Here is a 24,943-nt window from a genome sequence, read left to right on the forward strand (position 1 = left end):
ACACAGCCTCCATATCACCAGGGAAAAGGGATACAATTCCCCAGCCACGGGGCAGTGCAGGTGACCCTGCTGGCTGGCTAAGAAAGGGTCAGGGAGAGGGGCCTTTAATGTGGCTGCGTCCTGAAAAACCAAAGCATAAGTGTTTTATTTAACTCCAGATTGATCCCGAGGGCTTGCAGATGGGGAGATTTTCCAACACAGCTTTACCAGCTCTGATTGATTCAGCCCTCCTTCTGGAGCTCCCTCTGAGCAGGAAGCTGGGTCTGACTTGCTGGTAATTGATTAAAATAGAATTTGGCAAGGTCTGGTTGCATGTGTCTGACCCAGGGTGACTTTTAAGAGACTTCAGCAGATGTGGGCAGAGACAGGACAAAGAAGTACTGCACCAAGAGAGGCCAGGAGGAGAGTCCTGCTGTCAGGCCTCTGAGAGCTCCTTGGCTGTTCTTCTCCTGGTTTCTCTCTGAGAGCCAGGTTCTTGACCCTGGACTGCCCTCTGAGGTTGAAGGCCTTGTCCTTTTCCTTGCTAAACAGCGGGGCTCAAGACGCAGACCCAGTGCTAAGAGAAAGCTCCTCCTGTACCGTGTGTCCCCACTCTTGAGTGAATCCCGTCTGAGGTCTTTGTGGCCCCTGCCCCCCAAGCTGGGAGAGCTGACCCCGTTCTCCCTGCTCTCCTGCTCAGCTTTTCTGTGGCCTCAGGGGCCTCGGTGCTGAGGAGGAGGCTCTGCAGTGCCTGGCACCAATGCATGAGCGGGCAGAGCCCTGCCAAGTTTCCCTTGGCTGAGGGATTCCCAGGAAGGCCGGAGCTGAGGACTTGGTCATGGAGAATGCAGTAGCGCTGAGGGGCCTCCTCATGCCACCTCCTTAGGTTGTGAGGTGGCAAGGTGGGCGTTCACATTTCTGATGGTGATGTGGCAGCCCAGCAAGGTGGCACTAGCCCCAAGGTGGTTTAGGGAGGGACTCAAGGAGGAATAGTCAGACTCTCCCGCTCTCCACCTAGAACCTGACCCTTAGGGCACTGCTTTCTAAACATCCCGTGGCACAACATGTAGAAAATGGTGACACTGGTGCTGGCACCATGGGCTAAGGGAATTTAACCTGCTGTGGCTGGGCCTTGGTCCACCCCAAAGGCTGAGGGGGAATAGTATCTCAGTACCCATGACCCATTCCTAGCACACCTGTTGGGATGCTCTGCCTTAGTCACACTCTCCCAGAAGGGTAGATTTTGTGATCTCACAAATTCCATGTCTGCTTCCAGGAGGTGGAATTTTCCTACTATGTGACCGTCCAGGCACCTCTGGGAATGTATACACACTGATTTATGGCACAGGCCTGATGACCCAGACCTTCCTGCTGTGGGTTCAGTTTCCAGCACACCTACTCTTTCCAGGTATCGGAGGCAAGCAGCAGTGCCCACCTAAGAGGAATTTCCAGAGTGTTCGAGTGGCCAGGATGACCCCCTCACTGAGCATCTAAGCAGCTCTTTGCTGGCTCTCCTAATCTGAGTCACCTGGAGTATTAAAGTGACAGGCAAGTGCCACTTACAGGCCTCATGAGCTGGAAAAAACCACTCTAGGCCTTCTCCTCAGTTTCCTCATCCGTATTATGGAGTCATAACCTTTCCTCCACTGTCCTCACAGGACAGTCAGAAGGCCTAAATGAAGTGATAGGTGTGAAAGCTCTTGTCAAACTATAAAAAGCTACACAAAAGAAATAGATTGTTTTGATTTCTAATTTAAATGGGTGTGGAGTTTTTTCATTGTTTGTTTTTTAGTTCTGAAATCAAAACTAGCTCTGGTCGCCCTGCCCCAGCCCTTACAGTGTGCTAGCCTTTGAGAGGTATGGTATAAAAACCCAGGCTGCCTTCCAGGTGCTGGTGCTGAGGGCAGAGCCCAGGTGGGAGCAGAACGTCCTGCTGGGGATCTTCTCATGTGTTCTGCACCCTGGAGCTGCTGTGCGAGCTTCCTGCAGCAGCAAAGGGCTGTGAGGAGGATTACAGAAAGAAACATGCTCTGGGCTGGAAGAATCAGGTGTTTCTTCTAAATTCTGGTCACCCTAGAGAAAATGAGTTTGATCTAGCATCACTGTGGAGACATTATTGTTCTTTTATAAAGACTCCTCCCCAGAAGGCTGAATGAACCCTGAACACTGTGGTGCTGCGTTAAGAGTTGGAGACCTCATTATGAACTCAGGTTTATTTGAATATACCTATATGTCTAGATCTAGACGTATCTATCTAGACCTACCTATTGATCTAGATCTATCTATCTAGAGTTGCTTAAAATAAATGAGGGTATGTCATAGGGACACAGGAGTCAGTCTGAAAGATCCCAAAGACAAAAATTGGAATAATTTAGCAATAAGATACATAATATAGTATTGGACAACCCACAACACAAAATAAATATATATATTTTAAACTTTATTTATTTTTGGGCGCACCATGTGGCCTGTGGGATCTTAGTTCCCCAACCAGGGACCAAACCCAGGCCCTCGGCAGTGAGAGCGCCGAGTCCCAACCTCTGGACCACCAGGGAATTCCCCCAGAATAAATATATTGAGTCTGCACTGATATTAATGAATAAACAAATAAATAAATGGAGGAAATGGGACAAGTCTTCCTTTACAGAAGAATTTCAAATGATATAGAGACTCTACCCTCTCCAGGAGGTAGAGCTTAATCCCTCCATTGCCCTTAACTGTGGGTAGGACCTTGTGACTTATTTCCCAGGAACAGAATACGAAGAATACAGTGGAGAAATGTGGCAAACACTGTCTTGGTCAGGAGATAAGGGTTAACATCCCAGTGATGAACTGTGGCTATCATGTACCACCCCCCACTGCCTCTGTGGTCTTCCTCCTCAAAAACCCATAAGCCCAGTAAAATCATAAGAAAAACATCAGACAAACCAGATCGAGGGACGTTTTACAAAATACCTGACCAGTACTCTTCAACACCGTCAAGATCATGAAAAACAAGGGAAGACTGTGAAACAGTCACAGACCCGAGGAGACCAAGTTCACACAACAGCTACACCCAATGTGGTCTCCTGAATGAGATTCTGAAACTGAAATAGGACAGTAGTGGAAAAAACAGGTGAAATCCCAACACAACTTACTTAAAAACAAAACAAAACTGAACAAACCAAAACCTCTTCCCCAGGGCTGACGGACTGACGGCTTTCTCCAGAATCCCGCTCTGAGTCGCTGTCTCTGTGCTCTTCCAGTCTCCGCGTCCTTTGATGGGAAGCAGCACCTGCGGAGTCTGCCCGTGGTGAACAGCATTGGGTACGTCCTCCGCTTCCTTGCCAAGCTGTGCCGAAGCCTCCTGTGTGACGACCTCTTCAGCCACCAGCCGTTCCCCAGGGGCACCAGCGCCTCCGAGGAAGCCCCTGAGAGCCAGGAAGACAGGATGGAGTCAGGTAAGCTTCGCCCGTCTGTCTTCCTGGGCCTGCAGGTGGTTCCAGGTGTCCCCGCCCTCCTGGGGCAGGTGAGGCTGCCACTAAGGGGGCTCCTGGGAGCTCTGCTGCTGGAAGCTCACGGGCTGCTCCTCTGGGCACCCGGGGAACAGTCAAGGCTGACCAGGACCAAGGACACCCCGACGGTCCCTGCCCAGGCTGCAGTGGGAAGAGATGGCTCCAGCTACGGAGAGCTGACATTATAGCTTCTAGGCCTATGTTATTAGAATTTAGACAATGAGACCGTATCACATGCAATGAGTGATTTTTTTTCCTCCCTTCTAATTAAGACTCTTGGGCATTTATTCATCATCGTTGAGTAATTGAAGGACTACTAGCCTAAGGAACAAAGAAATCCTGAAGAAACAAGGGCTAACGAATTGATTACGTTGGTCCTGTCTGGGGGCCTCAGATTCCTATCCAGGTCAATAAAATGTGTAACAGAGTGTCTATCGTGGCAGGAATTTGACCCGCCCATAAATCACATATGTCCTCCAGTGAGAGTGTTTCTCTCTCATCACAGGATAGAAAGTGACCCAGGGGCCGAACGCCTTTTGTATCACCAGCCCCAGAATAGCTCAGCATAGGGAAGTGGCCAGTGGGAAGGGCAGCAAGGCCACATGGGCAAACTTGCCACACCGTTGTCTGCCCAATGGGCTGCTCCTTCCTTCCCCACTTAGCGGCCCTGAGTTATGGATTTGCAAGGAGTTGAACATGAGTCCAGGTTCTAGATTCCAGGTTCCTAAGGATGAACAGGCATGTTGCCTTTTTTCTTTCTCTGGAAGCAGTGTTGTTGATACATAATGAACACATAGACGGTGAAATGGAATCTAACCATTATGTCATTCTGCAAACACTTGCTGAAATTTTCTGTTCCAATCACCATGTGAGACCCTGTCTTGGAATAAGGCAAATATGTATGTGAGCTTAGGAAAGTTTTTGAGGTATTGAGTGACCAGTATGAATAATGAAAAACTTACATTTGCAGGTATGTGCTCACAGACAGGCTTAGAGCATTCAACAAAAGGATACATATAATAGGAGTGGCTATGTTTTAAGCCTAGGAGGACATCAGGGAAGGATAAAGTTAGATTCTAAGCATAGATTTTCTCACATCCTGTCAAGAGCCTTGTCTACAATTTTACTTTAAACTCTCAGAGACCTGGGAAACAGGAAGAAATCTGGCCTTTACAAAGAAATGTACCTAATTAAATATAGTTTGTGTGAGCAGATGCTATATACTTCTGTGTTTTTCTTGATGCCTCTATATGTGTGAGCTTGGGAAAGTCTTCTCATGTCTCTGGGCCTCAGTTTCCTGTGTGAAATGATGGGCTGAGTTGCTCATGTATAATGTTCTGGTTCTGACAGTCTATGAATCTGGCCTCTCCAGTAAACCTTAGTTGACTCAGAAACATTGTAAAGCTCACGTATCTTCCAGTGAATCTTGCAATGAAAATAGCAGATGATGATCTGATTTCACTTCGCGCACCCTAAAGTCATTGTTACACTGAACAAGCAATGACCCATGGACATAATCATAAAGCCACATAATTCATGTCTCCCACTCTCCTTTTTTTTTTTTGTGGCACGCGGGCCTCTCTCTGCTGTGGCCCCTCCCATTGCGGAGCACAGGCTCCGGACGCGCAGGCTCAGCGGCCATGGCTCACGGGCCCAGCCGCTCCGCAGCATGTGGGATCCTCCCAGACCGGGGCGCGAACCCGGTTCCCCTGCATCGACAGGTGGACGCGCAACCACTGCGCCACCAGGGAAGCCCGTCCCATTCTCCTTTAAATGAAAGTCTCCTGTGGGACCACTTCTTCTCTGTCCATGGATGAAATTTAGGGCAAATCTCGTGACTTTTCTGGCTCCTTTCAGATAACAAAACATTCTCTAGTAAATAATTAATATGTCCAGGTCAGTGTGATCATCAAACTTTAAATTTCACTCCAAGATGGAACTACTCCCCATTCCCAGCTCAGCCCTGCTTCAGGCCAGTTGCCTGCAGCAGTAAAGGAGGCATGGTTGTCTCCTCTCCACCTCCTGCCCAACCCTATGTTTTTGCCCCTTCCTTATCTAGCTAATAATGATTCCCAATCCTTCCTGATCAGAGTGAGGGAAGGAGGAGAGGCAAGAGGTAGGAGAGTTTTTACTTGACTAATCCCGCTGTGAGCTGGCATCAGCCTCCCTGGTTCTGGCAGGTGTTTCAAGCTGATTCTGCATCCTGTGGGCTCTTGCATGGGTCCTTTGGTGATCCTACCATCTCTCATCTGCACGTTCCTTGACATGGACAAAGCTAACTCTTCTCTGGCTGGTCACTTACAATTCTTCCCACAGCCTCCGTGGGTACATCTCTAGCTTCTTTCTGCTGAGGCCCCTTGTGCCTCCAGACAGTCCTAAGGAAAGGATCTAAGATAATCTCACTTCAGATCTCTCTTCTGATGGCCCACATCTGGTCCCTTAGAAACATCCTTTGCCCAGACAAACTCAGGGTGTGCAGGCTGATCTCAGCAGGCACCTCTCCTTTGTCCTGCCATCACAGCAGCCAGACTTTTTGGTTTCTCATGGAAATCAAGCAATAATCCATTGTGTCTCTTGAGCTCCAGGGACAGATATCAAGCTATTCACACGGCCACATTGAAGCCCTTGGATCACATGGGGCAGTTCTCTCCACAGTTCATCTTCTGTTCAACCTGCTTTCCAACCTCTACAATTTCTTTTGCAGGCTGCGTGTGGGTGGTCACCTACACAGGTAAAACTGGCTTCCCACCACCTCTTTTTGCTAGATCTCCACACTTCACTCTGGTATGGGGAGACTGCTGTCTTGCAGCTTCAGCAAAACTGAAACTAAAATAGTTTCATTTTAACTTCCTGTCCCAGGAACCACCCCCCCACCCACTTCAGCTTTCCTTAAGTGATCATTGAGGAAACCTTTGCCTTGGTTTCCTCCTTATTCTTTCTCCTTCCAAGCTCACCATGCTGAGTGAAGTTCTTGTCTTTTTCCTGGGAAAAGTGTAGTGTAGCCGCCTCACTTCTTCCCTTGGCTGAGGCCAGTATTTCTGCCTGCAAGCTGGTTTCTTTCCTAGTTGGCTTGGCTTTGGAAGTAATGACTCCAGTTGTCTTCATGAGCCTTTCCCTAGCCTGTGGCTGCTTTGAAAAAACGAATTGCTCCAGTTCTTGTGGAAATTGTTCCCCGTGCCCTGGGTGCTACAGAACCAAGCGCTGTGTGTTTCTTGTGTCTGGGGCCCCAGGGAGGGTGGAGGAAGCAGCTACGGCACGGTAAGCTTTAAGCAGCCCCCTGGGACACATCTCTCCTACCCGTCTGCCATGGGGCCTAGGATGACACCACTAAAGAGTTTGCCTTTAGACTAAGACATTGCCTCTTTAGGATTGCCTTGTCAAAGTTCCCTTAAAGGATAACATATCAAGTTATTATTACCTTGGATGAGGAATTCATTTATTACCCACTTTCCCACGATTGTGGCAAGAAAGGCAGGTGTATTTATAAGCGAAGGGATGGAGGTCTTCATTGATTTTAGGCTTCATATCCATCCATAGGACCACATCGTTCCTAAACAAGATCGTACAGTCTTGAACTCATTTGAACCAGATCCTGCTCTGCCCCCAAGGTTGTTCAGTCAAAGCTGGAGTGTTCCAGGTTTGGTGCCACACAGTTAGAGGGTTTGTCAACACTCATTAGGACATTTCCAAAAGACAGTTAATCAGACAATAAGAAAATGCAAAGCCATGACACATAAGGAACTATTTTTAAAAATGGATGATTTGGGGAAGAAACAATTTTCTGTTCCAGGATATGACAGCAGGTCATGTAGATTTGTCCTCTGTGGCCCTGAAGATAGATTTAATTAAACCTCACGTCTTGCCACTCAAACTCTGGTCAGGAGCTCTGTCATAACCTGAGAAAGGAAAAGCTCAGGGCCCTCCCTCACTCCTTCTCAACAGAGCCCAGATGTTTTGAAGACACATTAAAGTTGGAGAAGCCTGGGTTTCAGGAATACTCTCCCACATAGAGGACTTGGCAGCGGAATAACCAGGTGGAACTCTCAGAAGACAGCTCCCTCAGGATTCAGGTGGGGTTGACATTGTAAAGAACTTTGAAAAGTCAAAGCCATTCAGATGTGGAAGGAGCTGCTTGGATGGAGAGATCTCCTCATTACTGGTGACAAGTGCAGATGTCCACATGTCAGGGCCGTTAGGGTGAACTCTGGCAACCCAGAGGAGTAAGAGCAAGATGTCCTCTCTGGTCCCTTCCAAGCTGGGAGTCACGGCTGGAGGTGGCAGAGGAAGGCCACGGACAGCAGGAGGTGAGAGGCCCTAGAAGCCCTTGGGAGGGGTCCCCCAAAGGAGAAGATGAGGATACCAAGACAGAAGGGCTCACATTAGAGCAGAGAGAGGGCTTCTTCCAAATCTCTTCCTCAGACCTTTGAAATATAAACTCTGTCACCAAATGATCTTTCTCCTGCATTCAGGGAAAACCAGGTTTCAGACTCACTCAGCTGCCTGAATGCAGTCTGGAAGGTAGAGGTCTTGGCTTGAGACCAAGCATTTTAGTCATTTTCCTCCAAATCTATTAACCGACAGCCAAATGTTCGTGTTTTCAGAAGAAGAGCAGTTCTCTGGACGCTTTAGGAGAATGGAAGCAAAAAGATGGATTTGATAACATCTGTGGTTCTGTCAGAAGTCCTGAGATGATCATGGGGAAATTTTACCTTATCTTTGAATGCTGAAAAAAAAAAAAAAAGGTCTCAATTATAAGTAAGCTTTAGCCAGTGCTTCTCAAACTTTAATATGCCCTGGTACCACCCGGGCATCTTGATAAAACATGGATTCTGGCTCAGGAGGGCTGGAGTGGGGCCTGAGAGTCTGGTTTCTAACAGGCTTCCGGGTGATGTCCGTGCTGCTGCTGGTTGGGGACCACACTTTGAATGAGAAAGTGTGTGCTGATGGAGTCCTGCTCCCAGAGGTAAATTTATTTCAGGTTTTCAGTAAAATAAGTCTATCTGTGCTAGGATGGTGCCAAACCTGTAAAAGCATTGCTGCTGAGGATGATCTGGTGCCCCGTGGAGGTGTCTGTGGGCTGGAGAAGAAGAGAGGGGCGTGAGGGGGCAGAGTAGTCAGGCAAGGTGGCACATGTGCAAATCCAGGTGAGAAAGAGGAGGTTTGCGGTGCTGGGGAAGAGAGTGAAAGAAAGGAAAGAATGATGACGGGCAAATTTCCTGGTGTGGCCTGACCACCACCGGCAGCAGGGTCTCTGTTGCCCTCTAAGCTTCCCCGAATTCCTAGAAGACCCTAGGGATCTGTTCTCTCAGACCCTTGTTTACATACCCTTCCTGCCTTATACTGCTAGCATCTGGGTCCAGACCTCGTCTCCCTGCTAGGTAGACTTGAGGGCAGGGACGTGCAGTCCTCAGCAGAGCCTGAGATGTAACAAGTCCACAGTAAATATTTACTGTTTCAAATTCTATGTGACACAACAGAACAAACTGTCTGCTCACCAAGCATTGGGGAGATCTTCTTTGGAAACCACAAGTGTGACAGCTGAACTCTTTTGCAAGATCTAGTTTAGTGATTGGTTTCCTGCCTTTTGAAGGTTTGACATGATGGGAACAGATTGTTTACTTTTTGTTGAGTAGCTTTTTTTGATACACAGACAGTGGGGGTGGGAGATGAGAAAGGACATTTATTCTTGAGACTTGATGTTTTCTTCTTTGGCTGGTGGTCTTGGAGCCAGGCACCAGAAAACTACTGGAGTAACAGACACGCACGGTACGTTCTGCTGTGGTTGAACCTTCATACCCAGCATCTAGAAATCAAATCTGCTTCCTTGTTAAACTACAAATTTGTCTAATGTAATAGCTCTACAGAGAATGACTATCCAGAGAATATCTCTCTTTCCAAAAGGTTATTTCTAAAAGGAAATAGAGCTTATCAAGTGGCATGAGTTCCAGTATACAGAAATATCCATATGATCAGTTGGCAAACATTTTCTGAGCTCCCTCTACGTGTGATACCTGCAGAGCTGAGGCCACTTGTTCAGAGCCACACAGAAAGCCAGCAGCAGAGTGGAAGCTGAGCCTAGGTCTTCTCCTCCCTGGCCCTATGCTTTTCCTCCCAAGCCTATCGGTAGGGCCCCATTACCCAGCACTTGCTGGGGGTGTGTGTGTGTCTTCTTCCCTGGCTCAGAAGCCTGACCGCACAAAATGGATGTTCACAAGTGGCTTGTGGTACCCCTGTGTCACTTCTTCTAGCAAAGATGTAAAAGAACAAAACAAACACAAATGCCCACTTAGCAAAATCTAGGCAGAAACTGCACTCCAGGAACATCAATTATCTTTTCTCCTTCTGGGTTAATATCTTGGCCCCAAGGAGTGTCTCATCCTTATCCTTGTGCCCTAGCTACATCGTTGCTGGACGACATCCACAGGACAGGCAGAGCCTATCATACTAGACACCAGGAGAACTTTCTCATCCCTACAAAACCCACACAACATGGCCTACTCCACCAACACTAGGAGTGGTTTGACCTGGTATAAATAATATATGAAATGATGGGGGGAAAAAGAAATGAAGGAAGGCATGTGCAGGCCAATGATTAGAATATTGCAGAGCTATGTTCACCCTGTCATAGCCACGGGCCATGTGAACAAAATGAGCCATCTGGTTCTCAAGCCATGCATTGGAAAGGGGGTCATTTGGAAGGAGAACAAAGTATCAGTGTCAAGCTCAGTTCTTAAGAATCTTTGCAGAAAGTTTTGATGGAAAGATGAAAAAAAGAATGTCCACAAGTTCGGCAGCAAATATAAAAGGCCTTCCTATATTTTCGGACAGATAGGTCCAGGAGAAGCCCAGCCAGAGCTCTTACAGCATGGAATAGGGAGTGTTTGCCAGTGTAGAATTCCTGATCTTAACTCTGCCTGTGTGCCAATGTGAGTTCATTTAGGAAAAGCTATTATATTTTCAGTGATATCATTCATTAAAGTATAATATCTGTACCTATTTTAAAACATTGAGCTAAAAGGGAAAAATGTAACCACTAAGGAAAACACTGGGTTTTGTAGAATTTGAAATAGATTTTCACAATGCTCAGTAATTTATTAGATCCCTTTGTGCTGTAATGCTTTGGTTCTCTTTTGAATCCTGTAGATATTGAGGAAGCACAAGGATTCAATAATTATTGGTTAAATGAATGAATGAATGAATGTTCCAATTATGTTGTTGGAACCTCCCAAGGTACTTTAAATATGGGATAAATAGGCTACTATTGAATCATGGTGACCAATTTGGTAATATTTTAATAGAAAGTATATACATTAAAATGAAAGAAAAAGAAATGAAGATAACGCTCCTCTTGTCCAAGATCACAAATAAAGTCATTTTGTGGATTAAAGATGCCAACACCAAAGACTTGAGGAGCAGAACGATGATGGTGGTGAATCCCCAGTAGGCTGTCTACTGTTTGGGAGAGCTCCTTCTAGGAGGGAGTGTGGAGGAGAAAAAGAGGCTGACAAAAAAATAGGCGGTATGAACTCTTTCTTCCTACAAGGCTGGTCTCAGGAATTCTCTGAAAGACACCCCTACCCCTGCCCCATGCCTCTCTTCAAATAAAGAAATCTACTGGAAATCTTCCCCTTTGTTCCATGAAACCGTCCTTCATGTGACACCCCTACCCATCAATCCCCCATGAGCCACTCTTGAACTGGGGACGATGCTGGGGACAGCTGAGTCGGGTGCGGAAGGCCCTCTGTGTTTCTGGCAGGCCTGTCCAAAGAGGCTCCTGCCTTGATGGAAGAGTAGATGTTAGGGAATGGGCAAGGTCTCCAAGGAGATCCAAGGAGATGGTGACCAAGGTCTCTGGTTTATACATCAGAACACAGAAAGCACAAGGACTGATGGAAACAAAGGATCAAGTATATGAGATTTGGCCATCCCCAAATCTCCAGGGCCCAGAGGAGCTGTAATTGGAGACTCTATCCTTTGGGCTGCTCCTCTGGACTAATACCCTGAGCCCTTGTGGTGGGTCCTAAGGTAATATCTGCAGGTTATCCACACCGGTATCTACTGACCGTGCATCAGAACTAGGGTTAAATTGGCAAACCATGCCAAGAGGAATTGAAGCAACTTTGGAAACCAGTAGCCTTCTAAGATAAACCCCATGAGCTTTCTCCTATTAGTTGGTAGTTTCTGGGTCTCAGACATAAGTAGCAAACCCTTTGATTTTGGGAAAAAAAAAAAATCCCATAAACTTCCTGACAGAGAATTAGATATTCTATAGCAGATACATCCTAGCTGCTACCGAATTAATAGTTACAACTTCCAACCTAGATATGCAGAGTCAAGAGGAATGAAACAAATTCCCCTTTCCTACCTGTATTATTTATCTATTGCTGTGTGACAAATTACCCCAAAACTTAGTGGCTTAAAATAACATTTATTGGGCTTCCCTGGTGGCACAGTGGTTGCGCGTCCGCCTGCCGATGCAGGGGAACCGGGTTCGCGCCCCGGTCTGGGAGGATCCCACATGCCGCAGAGCGGCTGGGCCCGTGAGCCATGGCCGCTGAGCCTGCGCGTCCGGAGCCTGTGCTACGCAACGCGAGAGGCCACAACAGAAGGAGGCCCGCATACCACAAAAAAAAAAAAAAAAAAAAAAACATTTATTATCTCACAGTTTCTGTGGCTAAGGAATTCAGGTGCAGCTTAACTTGGTCCCCTGGCTCTGGGTCTTTCACAAGGCTGCAAGCATCCCAGAGTTCAACTAGGGCAGGATCTACTTCCTAGCTCATTCATATGGTTGTTGGCAGGATTCCATTTCCCACAAGCCATTGGTTTCTTGCCATATAGGCCTCTCCACAGAGCTTCTCACACCATGGCAGCCTGCTTCACCCACTTGAGAAATACGGGAAAGCCTTCTTAAAAATTAGGATGTCCATTTAGAGCCAAAACTTACATGGTGTTCTCTATTCCAGGGACTCCCAACATTTTCCTGATTAAGGGTCACTTTAAATTTCCCCAGAGTTCTATGAAAGACCAAAAAGAGCGGGGGCTATTGAGGAAACAGAGCTTGACTGTGGGAGGTCCCACACTCTCACCCTCCCCCCACCCCCCTGCCTTCTGGGAATTCATTCCCTTACGCCTTGGGGTAGAGGCTTGGCAAAGCTGCAAAGAAAAGACCACAGAGATGGTGGTTAGGGAACCTGCTCTCCTCTGGAGACTGAAAGGGCATTCACTATTCTCAAATGGCTGACACTGGGCAAAATTGCCTTTGGGCAAAATTTCCACAAGAGGAAATCTTAAATCTTAGAGACAAAGTCTCAGGCAAACCAGCAACATTGGAAAGGACTAAAGAAGTTCAGGTGTCAGGGGGAAAATATAAATGTACTTAAATGGACCCAAGGGGAGTTATAAGGTTGATTCTAAGGGCTGAGTGATCTGTACTTAGAGACGAGCTTGAAGAGAAAATCTATACTGGCCAGAGACCAAGTTAATGGAAAATTTAATTGAAGCAAACGAAAGTCTAAGCCTTATAGGTGGTGTGGCCTGGTGCCCTTTGAACCAGGAAGGCTGGGACAAGAGGCCACAGGGGGCCCTAAGGGAAAACGTGATGAGCTTATCTGAGCCAGAACAAGGGGCGGGACCGAGCTGGAGTAAAGGAAACCTGCAGACCTTCACAAGAACCGCAGTGAAAGGCAGCAGGAGGGCAGAGAGGAAATCTGCTGGTTTTGGACACCGAGGAGTCCCGCCGAGGGCCTCCCTGCCGCCCACAGCTGAGCACGCGCTGGGCGCTGGCAGCGGTGCTGGCCAGAAGCGTGCATGCGGCTGCCTGGTGGCGGAGACCCAGCCACTCAAGGTAGGAAGTGAAGCCCAGGTCTGGCTCTGAGCAGGGAAGGGGCAGCTCTACTGGGACCTGCTAGTGTCTCCTGGCCCTTCTCCCTCCTGCTCCCCTTCCTCTTTCTGCTTCTCTCCTTGCAGGTCTCTTTCCCTGCATTCCTGAACTCACTGGCTGTGCTCCTGAGGTGGTGGCACCTGGTTAAGCAGAGGGGAATAGTTATTCCACGGTTATTCACGTGGCGGTGTTATCAGGCCGACTCTGTTACTTCCTTTTCTCATCTGGGGTTCAGGGCTAGGGATCCGTGGTGCCGCTGTCTCTTTAAACAGCAGAGCCAAGGCGCTCACACACAGAGCCCTCTGGACACTGGTCCAGTGGTCTGACCTTCTTGTCAGCCTGAGCAGGGTCACGTGGCCTGCTGGGCTGGGCAGCCGCGCTGGCAATCAATCCCAAGGGAGGCAATGGCTTTCAGCCTGGGGGAAGGCAGCAGAGCTGATTGTGGAAAGGGTGCACTCTGTAGCTGCTCCTTCATCTGGGAAGCTGTGACTGGTGTGATGAAAGGGGAGTGGAGGGTGAGTGTGTGTGTGTGTGTGTGTGTGTGTGTGTGTGTGTGTGTATGAGAGAGAGAGAGAGAGAACTGTTTAGTGCTGGGAAGAACAGTGTCTGAGACTCTGGGATGTAGGGTTATTATTGCACGCAGAGAGATTACTTGAGAATAATTTTGCAGACGGTGGTGTTGTCGCTTTTCAGGGCTTCATTTGGTTAGAGAATCCAAGTAAAGTGCCATTTAAAATTCTTTAAATAAATTAAATAGTCCAGGCTCACTTAAGCGTGAGCAGTTGGCTCTTGTGTCCTACCTGAAAAGGGGCCAACACCCCCTGAACTAAACCTCCATCAACAGTGTCTGGAGTCTCATCCAGCTGGGCCCCTCTTTCCTCCCTGGACCGCTGTCCCTGCTTTGGGACTTTCTCTTTCTCTCTCTGGCTCTTGGCTTTCTCCTTCCTGTCCCTCTGCCTCTTCCTGCTTCTCTTTGGAGTGTCTGCACTTTCCAGGTGCTCAGCTGACCCTCCAGAACTGCAGCAGGATGGGCTGTGCTGGGCGTCCCCCAGGCCTCTGCAGGGGTGTGGGTGGAGGGAGGAGTCCACGCACTCCTGACTCAGACCCTAGAGCTTTGTTCTCCAAACAAGGAGGCTTAGACCTGGTTCAGGTTCAGGAGCAAAGGGGTATCCTTTGAGGCTTGATTGGGTTTGAAGTCTTCTAGAGTGTTTTTTTAGCCTAATAGGCAGGCTTTATACGTAGCAGCTGGGGAAACCATAGTCCACAAGCAGATTAGCTATGGTCAAAAAGGCACGTTAGCCTCTTTTGAATGTTCCTGAGACACCAAACCTTGAAAATGTGGCAGCCTTCTTTGAATGTGCCATTTGTGCCTGTGCCATCACAAGCATGCTCTTGTGATCGTATGAAAGCAGATTAATCCTTTTTCTGGAGGAAAGATTTAATGATTTATAAGTGGCATCCTTAGTGTCTTGGATAGAGGTAGGGGGGTTATTAGAAGAGAAGCACATAAAATGCCTCTTGTTTACCCTGCTTTGCTGAGCTGGTGTGCACAGCAATGAAACAGCCTTAAATAGAGGCTGGGCTGGATCCTCCTGTTTAAGGAGAAGTGCCAGGGTGACAAGGTAGCTCACTTCAGATGAGAAGGGATTTTCTAAGAATCCAGGAAAAAAGACTGGGAACGTCTTAATCTGTCAGCCCTGTGGTTTACCACAAGTCTGTGTGCGGGAATCGGATCCACGCAGGGCGCTCTCCGCAGATGATCCCAGGTCTGCTGGCCCCATCTGGTGTTCACTCACCAGTCAGCCACAAAACTGCTTGAAAAGTGTAGGTCTCTCTCCAAGGAGATTTGGTCCTTTTTTTTTTTTTTTTTAACCCACTTTAAATAGTGGTTTTGGGTAACAAACAATTCACAAGCCACACTTTATTAAATTCATCTTACCTGTATGTTGGATGACTTAATGGTTTTAATAGTATAAGGGGTAGGTACCCAGCAGTCATCATTTTAACTGAAGCAAGAGGAATTGGGGTTAGGTGTAAGGAGGAAGTTTCAGGCCATGAGGTTTGTGGCACAATGACCTAACTGTGGGGAGATTGTAAGATCTCTTGGGAAGCTTTTAAATAAGATGCTCAGTTATTTACTTTATTTTCTGCTCCAAGTACCACCCTGCCTGAAAAGAGAATTTGGGGCAAGCTCAAGGCATTCCACCGTTAATTTACCACCTTCACAATTTTTGCTATGTCTGATTAAAACCTATAGAAGTGTTTACTCAAGATATTCCTTGAAATGGATTCATTTCTTTTAACCGTAGCCTTTAGTCATCTTAAGCAGTGATACCTTATCAGTGAAATCATAGTTTGATGAGCTAACTATATTTTATTGCTGTGCACTAAAATATATGACTGTAATAAAATAACGTTCACCTGTTTTTGTGTCCTCCAAAAAGATACATGTTCAAGTCCTAACCACAGGTACCTGTGAAAGGGACCTTCTTTGGAAATAGGGTCTATGCAGAGGTAATCAAGTTGAGGTCACACTGGATTACGGGCGCTAATCCAACGACTGATGTCCTTATAAGAGGGAAATTTGGACCCAGACACAGACGAAAAGGGAGAATGCCATGTGACCACAGAGGCAGAGATTGGAGTGGTGTGTCTGCAGCCAAGGAACACCACGGATCATTGACTATCACCAGAAGCTGGTAGAGGCAAAAAAGGATCTTCTAGAGCCTGCAGAGAGCATGGCCCTGATGACACCTTGATTTCAGACTTGTAGACTCCAGAAGTGGGAGAGAACATATTTCTGTTGTTTTAAGTCACCAAATCTGTGGTAATTTCTGCAGCCTTAGGAAACTAATACACCTAAGTACCGCCAAGAATCATCCCCTGGGGGCCAGCGGGACACATTTTAACACTCGGGGAAATGCTGAGCCGGGTGCTCTGTGAAGGTCCTTTTCAGTCCTGTGGTTGAATGATGATGGCCTTCATTGTATCAGTCATTTTTACACTCAGGTATGATGTAAGTGTCAGCACCCCTATTTATAAAGGTGAGGAAAAGGCTGCGTCGGGTTTGAGCAGATGCATCCGTCAATTCTGAGTGGCACCCTGATGTGTGCACCTGAACATGCTAATCACTCCCAGTCTTCCTGGGAGCTACAGGCTGTGTAGGACGGTGGCTGGGGCTTAGTGATCTATTTCCATGGCTGTCCACCTGGCCGCATTTGGAATCACTGTCACAGCCTTTGCTGGGCAGGGGGCTATTGCTTGACGCTCTCTCAAGTTGGTTTTACTTTCTGATGAATTCATTTGGATCATAGCCCAGAAGCTGGCTTTTATTACCTTTGATCTCACCCATGGTTGTCAGCAGTTTTTAAACCAATAAGGTCCATATTCCCTTGTTCCCCATTTCCACATGTTGTCATAGGAGAACAATATTCCATCTGCATCTCTATTTTCCAGCTGTAGTGCAGATTGGTGAATTATCTGCATTCTCTACCTTAGACTATCAGACTTCCATAGGCATATTTAATTTGGATTTAAAATATTTAATAAACAGAATAAATGTTTTAGTTAGATTTTTTTCACTGTTTACTGTGCATCTACATGAAGAATTTATATTTAGCTTTTTATAATCTGAATTTTAACACGTCTTCTGTGTAACAGCAGCCTTACTGCCCAAATGTCTACTTAATATTTATTGAGCGCCTTCTGAATGCCAAGCACCATGCCAGACACTGGGGACACTAAAAGGATTAGTATCCCAGACTATGAAAACTTTTCAATGAAGGGAATATAATGGCAGGCTTCCTGCTCACTGGCTTGGAATGTGCTGGCCCATAGTAGGTGCTCAAAAAATGTTAGTCTTCCTCTTCCTCGCTCCATTCAAGAAGCAGCCTAGTATCTGGCTCCATAGCCAGGTCCTTCCTGCTGATGTCTTCTGACCAGGAGAGAAGATGTAATAGAGGCCATCTAGGGGAAGGTGCAGAGTGAAGACATCATTCAGCACTGCATTAGCCACAAAGCATGAGGCACAGAGCATGCATGCCTACCCTTTGCTGCTCAGCTTCCCTGTGTCCAAGTGGCCAAAGCAGTGTTGGACTTAACTGTACAACACTCTCAAGAATGTGTTCACAGCCAAACACTGGGCCTCTGCAATGAGTTTTTAAAAGCAGATTTATGGAGATATAATTCATACATCATACAATTCACCCATTTAAAGTGTATTATTCAATGGTTTTTAATATATGTGCAACTATCACCCCAGTCAACCCCGATTCCCCCAACCTCCAAATCCTAAGCAACCACTAATTTACTTTTGTCTCTATAGATTTGCCTATCCTGGACATTTCATACAAATGGAATCATTTAATATGTGGTCTTTTGTGGCTCAGTTTCTTTACCTAGCATAACATTTCAAGGCTCATTCACACTGTAGCACGGATCAGTACTTCATTCCTTTTTATGCCTGAAATTATTCCATTGTATGCATATGCCATGTTTTGTTTATATATTCATCAGTTGATAGCTTTTTGAGTTGTTTCCACATTTTGGCTATTATGAATAGTGTTTCTGTAAACATTCATATATAAATTTTTATGTGGAAATTTCATTTCTCTTGGGAATATATATACATATACATACATACATATATATATATATATATACACATATATATATATATATACACACACACACATACATACACACACACCTAGGAGTAGCATTGCTGGGTTGTATGGTGAATTTATTTTTAACCATTTGAGGAAGAGCCAGACTGTTTTCCAAAGAGGCTGCATCATTTTACATTCCCACCAGCAGTGTGTGAGGGTTCCAATTTCTCTACAGTATCACCAACACTTGCTATCATCTGACTTTTTGATTATAACCATCCTAGTGAGTGTGAAGTGGTACCTCATTGTGGTTTTGATTTGCATTCCCCAATGACTAATGATTCAGAACAAGTTTTCATGTGCTTATTGGCCATCTGTCTATCTTCTTTGGGAAAATGTCCATCAAGCCCATTTTAAAATTGGGTGATTTGTCTTTTGATTGTTGAGTTGTAAGAGTTTTTTTAATATACTCTGGATATGAATTCTTTATCAGAGGTATGATTTGCAAGTAATTTCTCCCATTCTGTGGGTTGTCTTTTCACTTTCTTGATAGTGTCTTTCAAAATGCAAAAGTTTTAAATTTTGATAAATTCAATATGTCTATTTTTTCTTTTGTTGCTCATACCTTTGGTGTCAAATCTAATAATACCTTGTCAAACCCAAGGTCATAAAGATTTACCCCTATATTTCCTTCTAAGAGTTTTATAAGTTTTTGCTCTTACATTTAGGTCTTTGATCCATTTCAAGTTAATTTTTGTGTATGGTATGAAGTAAGGGTCCAACTTCATTGTTTTGCATGCGGATATCCAGTTGTCCAAGCATCAGTTCTTTTCCTATTGAATGATCTTGGCACCTTCGTTGAAAATCAGTTGAACATGACACATAGGTTTATTTCTGGACTCCCAACTCTATTCCACTGTTCTATATGTCTCTCCTTGACAGTGTGTCAATACCACACTGTCTTTGTTACCATTGCTTTGTAGTAAATTTTGAAATTGGGAAGTGTGACTACTCTACTTTGTTCTTCTTTTTCCATGATTGTTTTGGCTATTTATGGTTCCTTGAAAATCCATATGAGTTTTAGAATCAGCTTGTCAATTTCTACAAAGAAGTCAGCTGAGATTCTGACAAGAATTGCATTCAATCCACAGATGAATTTAGGGTGTAACATGGTAATAATCTTAATAATATTAAGTCTTCTGATTCATAAACATGGAATTTTTTCCAATTAAGTATTTAGATCTTCTTTAATTTCTTTCAATAATGTTTTGTAGTTTTTAGAGCATAAGTTTTATACTTCTTTTGTTAAATTTATTCTTCGGTATTTTATTCTTTTTAATACTATTATAAATTGAATTCTTTCCCCAATTTCATTTTCACATTGTTTAATGCAAATGTATAAAAGTACAATTGATATTTGCATATTAATTTTGTATCCTGTAACTTTACTGAATTCATTTATTAATTTCAATTAATAAAAGTGTTTTATTGGATTCCTTAGAATTTTTTACATACAAGAGATAGTTTTACTTCTTCCTTCCCAAATTAGATGCCTTTTCTTTTTCTTACCTACTTGCCCTGGCTGGAACCTCCAATACAATGTTGAATAGAAGTAGCAAGAATAGAGACATCTTTGTGTTGTTCCTGATTTTAGGAAGAAAAGCATCCAGTCTTTCACCATTAACTATGATGTTAAGTGTAGGTTTTTTTATGGATGCCCTTTTTCAGCTTGAGGAAGTTCCCTTCTATTCTTAGTGTGTTGAGTGTTTTTCTCATGAAACAATGTTGGATTTTTTCAAATGCTTTTTCTGCATCTATTGAGATAATCACATGATCTTTGTTTTTTATTCTATTGATATCGCATATTACATTAATTGATTTTCAGATGTTAAACCAACCCTGCATTCCTGAAACAAATCCTACTTGATCATGATGTATAAGTCATTTTGTATGTTAAGGATTTGTTTTGCTAGTATATTGTTGAGAATTTTTGCATCCATATTAATGAGACATTGATCTGTAGTTTTCTTGTGATGACTTTCTCTAGTTTGGGTATCAGGGTATTAGTGTTCTCATAGAATGAGTTGGGAAGTAGTCCTTCCTTATATTAGTCTGCCTGGCTGCCGTAAGAGAATACCACATACTAGGTAGCTTTAGCAACAGAATTTATTTTCTCACAATTCTAGAGGCTAAAAGTCTGAGATCAAGGTGTCATCAGGGTTAGTTTCTGGTGATACTTCTCTTCCTGGATAGTGGACATCCACTTTCTGTGTCTTCACGTTCCCTCTTCTCTGTGCATGTGTGTGAAGAGGGAGAGAGCTCTCTCATGTGTCTTCCTCTTCTTGTCAGTACTTTTTTTTTAACCAGTCCTATCAGGTTGGGGCCTGACCCTTAAGACCTTACTTAACCTCTATTTCCTCCTTATGGACCCTCTCTCCAAATATAGTTGCAATGGGGGCTAGGGCTTCAACATATGAACATTTGAAGGGGACACAATTCGGTCCATAGCACTCTTTTTTTACTTTTTGGAAGAATTTGTGAAGAATTGGTTTTAATTTTTCTTTAAATACTTGGTAGAATTCACCTATGAAGTCATCCGAGCCTGGGATTTCTTTGTTTTTTGATGACTAATTTAATCTCTTTAATTGTTTTAGGTCTATTCAGATTGTCTATTTCTTTTTGTCAGTTTTGGTAGTTTGTCCATTTCTTCTAAGTTACCTAACTGATTGGCATAGAATTGTTTGTAATAATAATAATAATAATTTTAATAATCCATTTTATTTCTGTGAGATTGGTGATAATGTCATCTCTTTCATTTCTGATTCTAGCAATTTGAGTCTTCTCTCTTTTTTTCTCGGCCAATCTATCTAAAAGTTCGCCAATTTTGTTGATCTTTTCAAAGAGCCAGCTTTTGGTTTCTTTGATTTTCTCTATTTTTCTATTCTCTAATTAATTTTCACTCTAATCTTTATTATTTTCTTCCTTCTGCTTGCTTTAAGTTTAGTTTGCCCTTTTCCCCCCAGTATCTTAATGAGGAAGATTAGGTTATTAATTTGAGAATGTTCTTCTTTTTAAATATAAGTATTTACAGTTACAAATTTTCTCTAGGCACTGCTTTAGCTGCATTCCATATGTAATGGTTTTTATTTCCAGGCAAGCTCCATATGCATCCCCATCTGTGAGAAGACCTGCTAGCTCCCCTAGTAAAATCAATTCTTAATCTTTCAATACCTATGTTGTGCGAGGAATCCATACATGAAGAAGACATCTGGAGCTTGTGGCCCAAATGTGTTTACTCATTGCCAACATTGGAGGATCCCTTGGTTTTTGTTATTCTAATGCCTTTGGGGAATGTCTATATCTGTTTTGATCATGTGTAGTATATAGATAATTGTTGATGGGGCTAGACAGATATGATCTTTTCTGGGGAGGGAGGGACTGAAGAAAAGGAATTACTAGAATATTTTTCTTCCTCTTTCTATCCCTATAATTCCTCTGGACTTTGTTCTTCAAAACAAAACAAAGCAAAACACCCCACACCATTTGGGCACAGGTATAGCTCGCAGAGTTCAACAGGCTGCAAGAATGAGCTTTAAAAGTGTAGAAAGTCCTGATCTACTTGGGTGAGGGAGCTGATGATGAGGTTGGCAGAGTCTCCAGGTCCTCTACTCCCCCTGTGCTTTAGATTGGTTCTTTCTCTCTCATCTGCAGGGTTTGGGGAAGACCATGGGGCCATCCAGATCAGCATTTGTGTCCCTAGTTTGTTAGCTTTGGTGAAAGGTTAGTGCCCTTGTGTGTACTGGAACTAAAAGTGTGGGGAGGAAGCACCATCACACCTGTGTCAGAACCCAGGCCAATCATCAAAAAATCTACAAACAATAAATGCTGGCGAGGGTGTGGAGAAAAGGGAACCCTCTTGCACTGTCGGTGGGAATGTAAATTGATAGAGCCACTATGGATAACAGTATGGAGGTTCCTTAAAAAACTAAAAATAGAACTACCATATGACCCAGCAATCCCACTACTGGGCATATACCCTGAGAAAACCATAATTCAAAAAGAGACATGTACCACAATGTTCATTGCAGCACTATTTACAATAGCCAGGACATTGAAGCAACCTAAGCATCCATCGACAGATGAATGGATAAAGAAGATATGGCACATATATACAATGGAATATTCCTCAGCCATAAAAAGAAATGAAATTGAGTTATTTGTAGTGAGGTGGATGGACCTAGAGTCTGTCATACAGAGTGAAGTAAGTCAGAAAGAAAAAAACAAATACTGGATGCTAACACATATAAATGGAATCTAAAAAAAAAAAAACGGTTCTGATGAACCTAGGGGCAGGAGAGGAATAAAGACACAGATGTAGATAATGGACATGAGGACAAGGGGAGGGGGAAGGGTAAGCTGGGACGAAGTGAGAGAGTAGCATGGACATGTACACACAACCAAATGTAAAATAGACAGCTAGTGGGAAGCAGCTGCATCACACGGGGACATCAGCTCGGTGCTTTGTGACCACCTAGAGGGGCAGGATAGGGAGGGTGGGAGGGAGACGCAAGAGGGAGGGGATATGGGGATATTTGTATATGTATAGCTGATTCACTTTGTTATAAAGCAGAAAGTAACACAACACTGTAAAGCAATTATACTCCAATAAAGATGTTAAAAAAAAAAAAAAAAAGAACCCAGGCCAAAGTTGTTACTCCTAACTCTGGGACACTGTGACTCTGGCTTGACCTCTCCCAGGAATCATGGGCCAGGTGTGGGAGGCAGTGGCGATGGGCGAGAAAAGAGGGAGCAGGAAGATTCTGACAAGCTGGCGGAAACTCCTGGAGGAGCAGAGCCATGGAGGGAGAAAGACCTTTGTTTGAATTTTATTTACAAGTCATCAATAACCAAGATAATCACATTTTCCTCAGAACATGGAGGGTCACATGTCCCAATCCCTACTAAAATATGCTTCGTTGGTGAGGTGTCCATCTGCTGAGAGGTGAGCTCTTTGGGATTATGCCACGGTATCCATTCCTTCTCATCTGCCATCCCCACAGATAGTGGCACCTGTGCTGCTGGGGAAAGGTTTTTCCACGACTCAGCACCAGGTGTCTTCTTGAACTGCTCTCTGATCTCTGCTTCTCTGCCCTGCCTTCTTGCTTAGCAAAAACGGTCACCATTGAGGAGTGCCTGGTGAACCCTGCGAGCATGAACCGCTACAGCGTGGACTCCTCCTCCTCCGCCTTTAGCCACAGGGGCTCCCTGCCCACCTCCTCTTCGTTGTACTACAAGAGGCAGAACTCTGGAGACGGCCACCTTGGGGGAGGCTCAGCCACCACAGTCGGTGGTCCCCATACCAGCCCCATGTCCTCTGGAGGCCCCTCAGCACCTGGGCTGAGGCCCCCTGGCTCCAGCCCCGAGAGAAATGGGACCTCTCTTGAAGGAAACAGATGTGGTAATGTAATGCATGCACTGGCTTCCCCATGACCTAACCTCCTCTGCCTTTGCCCTGGGACCACCAAATGTAGGGAGACCGGGGGACTGTGGCGCTTTGAACACAGCAACACTGGGAAATTAGAAGTTTCCACAAATCCCTTCATGGATTTTTGTTGTTCTTGAGGGCAGCTGACTTCAACCTTTGATCATAAGCGAAGAAAATGGTGTATTAGAGTAAGTTAGGCTGTAGGAATAAGTAGAATGCAAAATGTACAGTGGCTCAAATACAATAGAAGTTTTTTATCCAGGAGTCCAAAGTGGGTGTTCCTAGTTGGTGTGTGTATCCCAACTCAGGGACCCAGGATCTGTCCATTTCATGGCTCTCCTGTCCCCTATGGCCTCCACGCCCCATGCATCTAGTGGTAGAAAGGGAAAGAACAAACGAGGAAGATGAACGTGTTTCCCTAGAGCCTGAAAGTGATGCCCATAGCTTCTGCTCACGTTTCACTGGCAAGAGCTGGCCATTTTACCACACTTAACTCTGGGGGAATCTGAGAGGTGTAGACTAGCTCTGTGCCTGGAAAAAGAAGAACCAGAAGTTGCTAAAGCCTTTTCTCTTGCACAGTGGGTGACTCTTGCAGGGTACAAATACATGGGCAGACCAGAGTTAAGTAAAATTCCCACAATGCTGGTTATTTTTGTCCTGTAAGTTTTTTTGTTTTGGTTTGGTTCTCCATTTATTTATTTATTTAGGCTGCACCGGGTCTTAGTTGTGGCATGTGAACTCTTAGTTGTGGCATGCATGTGGGATCTAGTTCCCCAACAAGGGATCGAACCCGGGCCCCCTGTGTTGGGAGCCCGGAGTCTTACCCACTGGACCACTAGGGAAGGCCCCCCACAATACTGGTTATGATGCTACTTCTGTCTCACCCATTAAAGTTAGCTTATTGGAATGCAGTGTAGGAAGGTACTATCATTCTAGGGGTAGCTTGATGTCCATTTTGATTTATGTTATTAAAAAAAATTATTTTCAATTCAGTATTTGAGTATGAATAGAGCATAGTGGATAATCACATGGACTATGGAGCCCGATGGCCTGGGCTGGAATCCTGGATCTGCCATTTTCTGACTGTGTGACCTTTTGCAAGTCTGAACTTCTTTGTGCCTCAGTTTCCTCACCTGTGAAATTGGAAGAATAATAATAGCACCTACTTCACAGGTTTGTTGGGAGGATTAAATAAATTCATATGTGTATTTAGTACAAGGCCTAAGAGTTAGTAAGAGCTCAATAAATATCAACAATCACAGATCACGTGAACACACCCCTCAACAGATCACAGCCCATCAACTCTACACCTGAGAACTGCTAAAGAAAGGAGGCCAGAGGCCCGGGAGTCAGGGAGTCTTCATCTTGCCCCTCTGGTGCCTCCTGTGGGCTGGCTGTCTTCTCTGGCCTTTCTGTTCTGAGCCTTGGCTCGTCCAACTTATATATAAGTTATATCTTATAATTTATTATTATAGCAATTATATATTATTATTGTAGG

General features: G+C 44.8%; 1 protein-coding gene across 1 annotated transcript; it reads left to right on the top strand.

The window, feature by feature from the left end:
- Positions 1 to 1,214: 1,214 nt before the first annotated feature.
- Positions 1,215 to 23,450, top strand: LOC114485390 (sex comb on midleg-like protein 4; the record flags this gene model as incomplete). Its single annotated transcript, XM_028486722.1, has 3 exons — positions 1,215 to 1,387; positions 3,225 to 3,419; positions 23,128 to 23,450. Coding segments are annotated over 3 exons (691 nt in total), but the record flags the coding sequence as incomplete, so codon positions are not given.
- Positions 23,451 to 24,943: the final 1,493 nt, after the last annotated feature.

This window comes from Physeter macrocephalus, unplaced genomic scaffold (genome assembly GCF_002837175.3).
Source record: "Physeter macrocephalus isolate SW-GA unplaced genomic scaffold, ASM283717v5 random_1789, whole genome shotgun sequence".
Classification (NCBI taxonomy): domain Eukaryota; kingdom Metazoa; phylum Chordata; class Mammalia; order Artiodactyla; family Physeteridae; genus Physeter; species Physeter macrocephalus.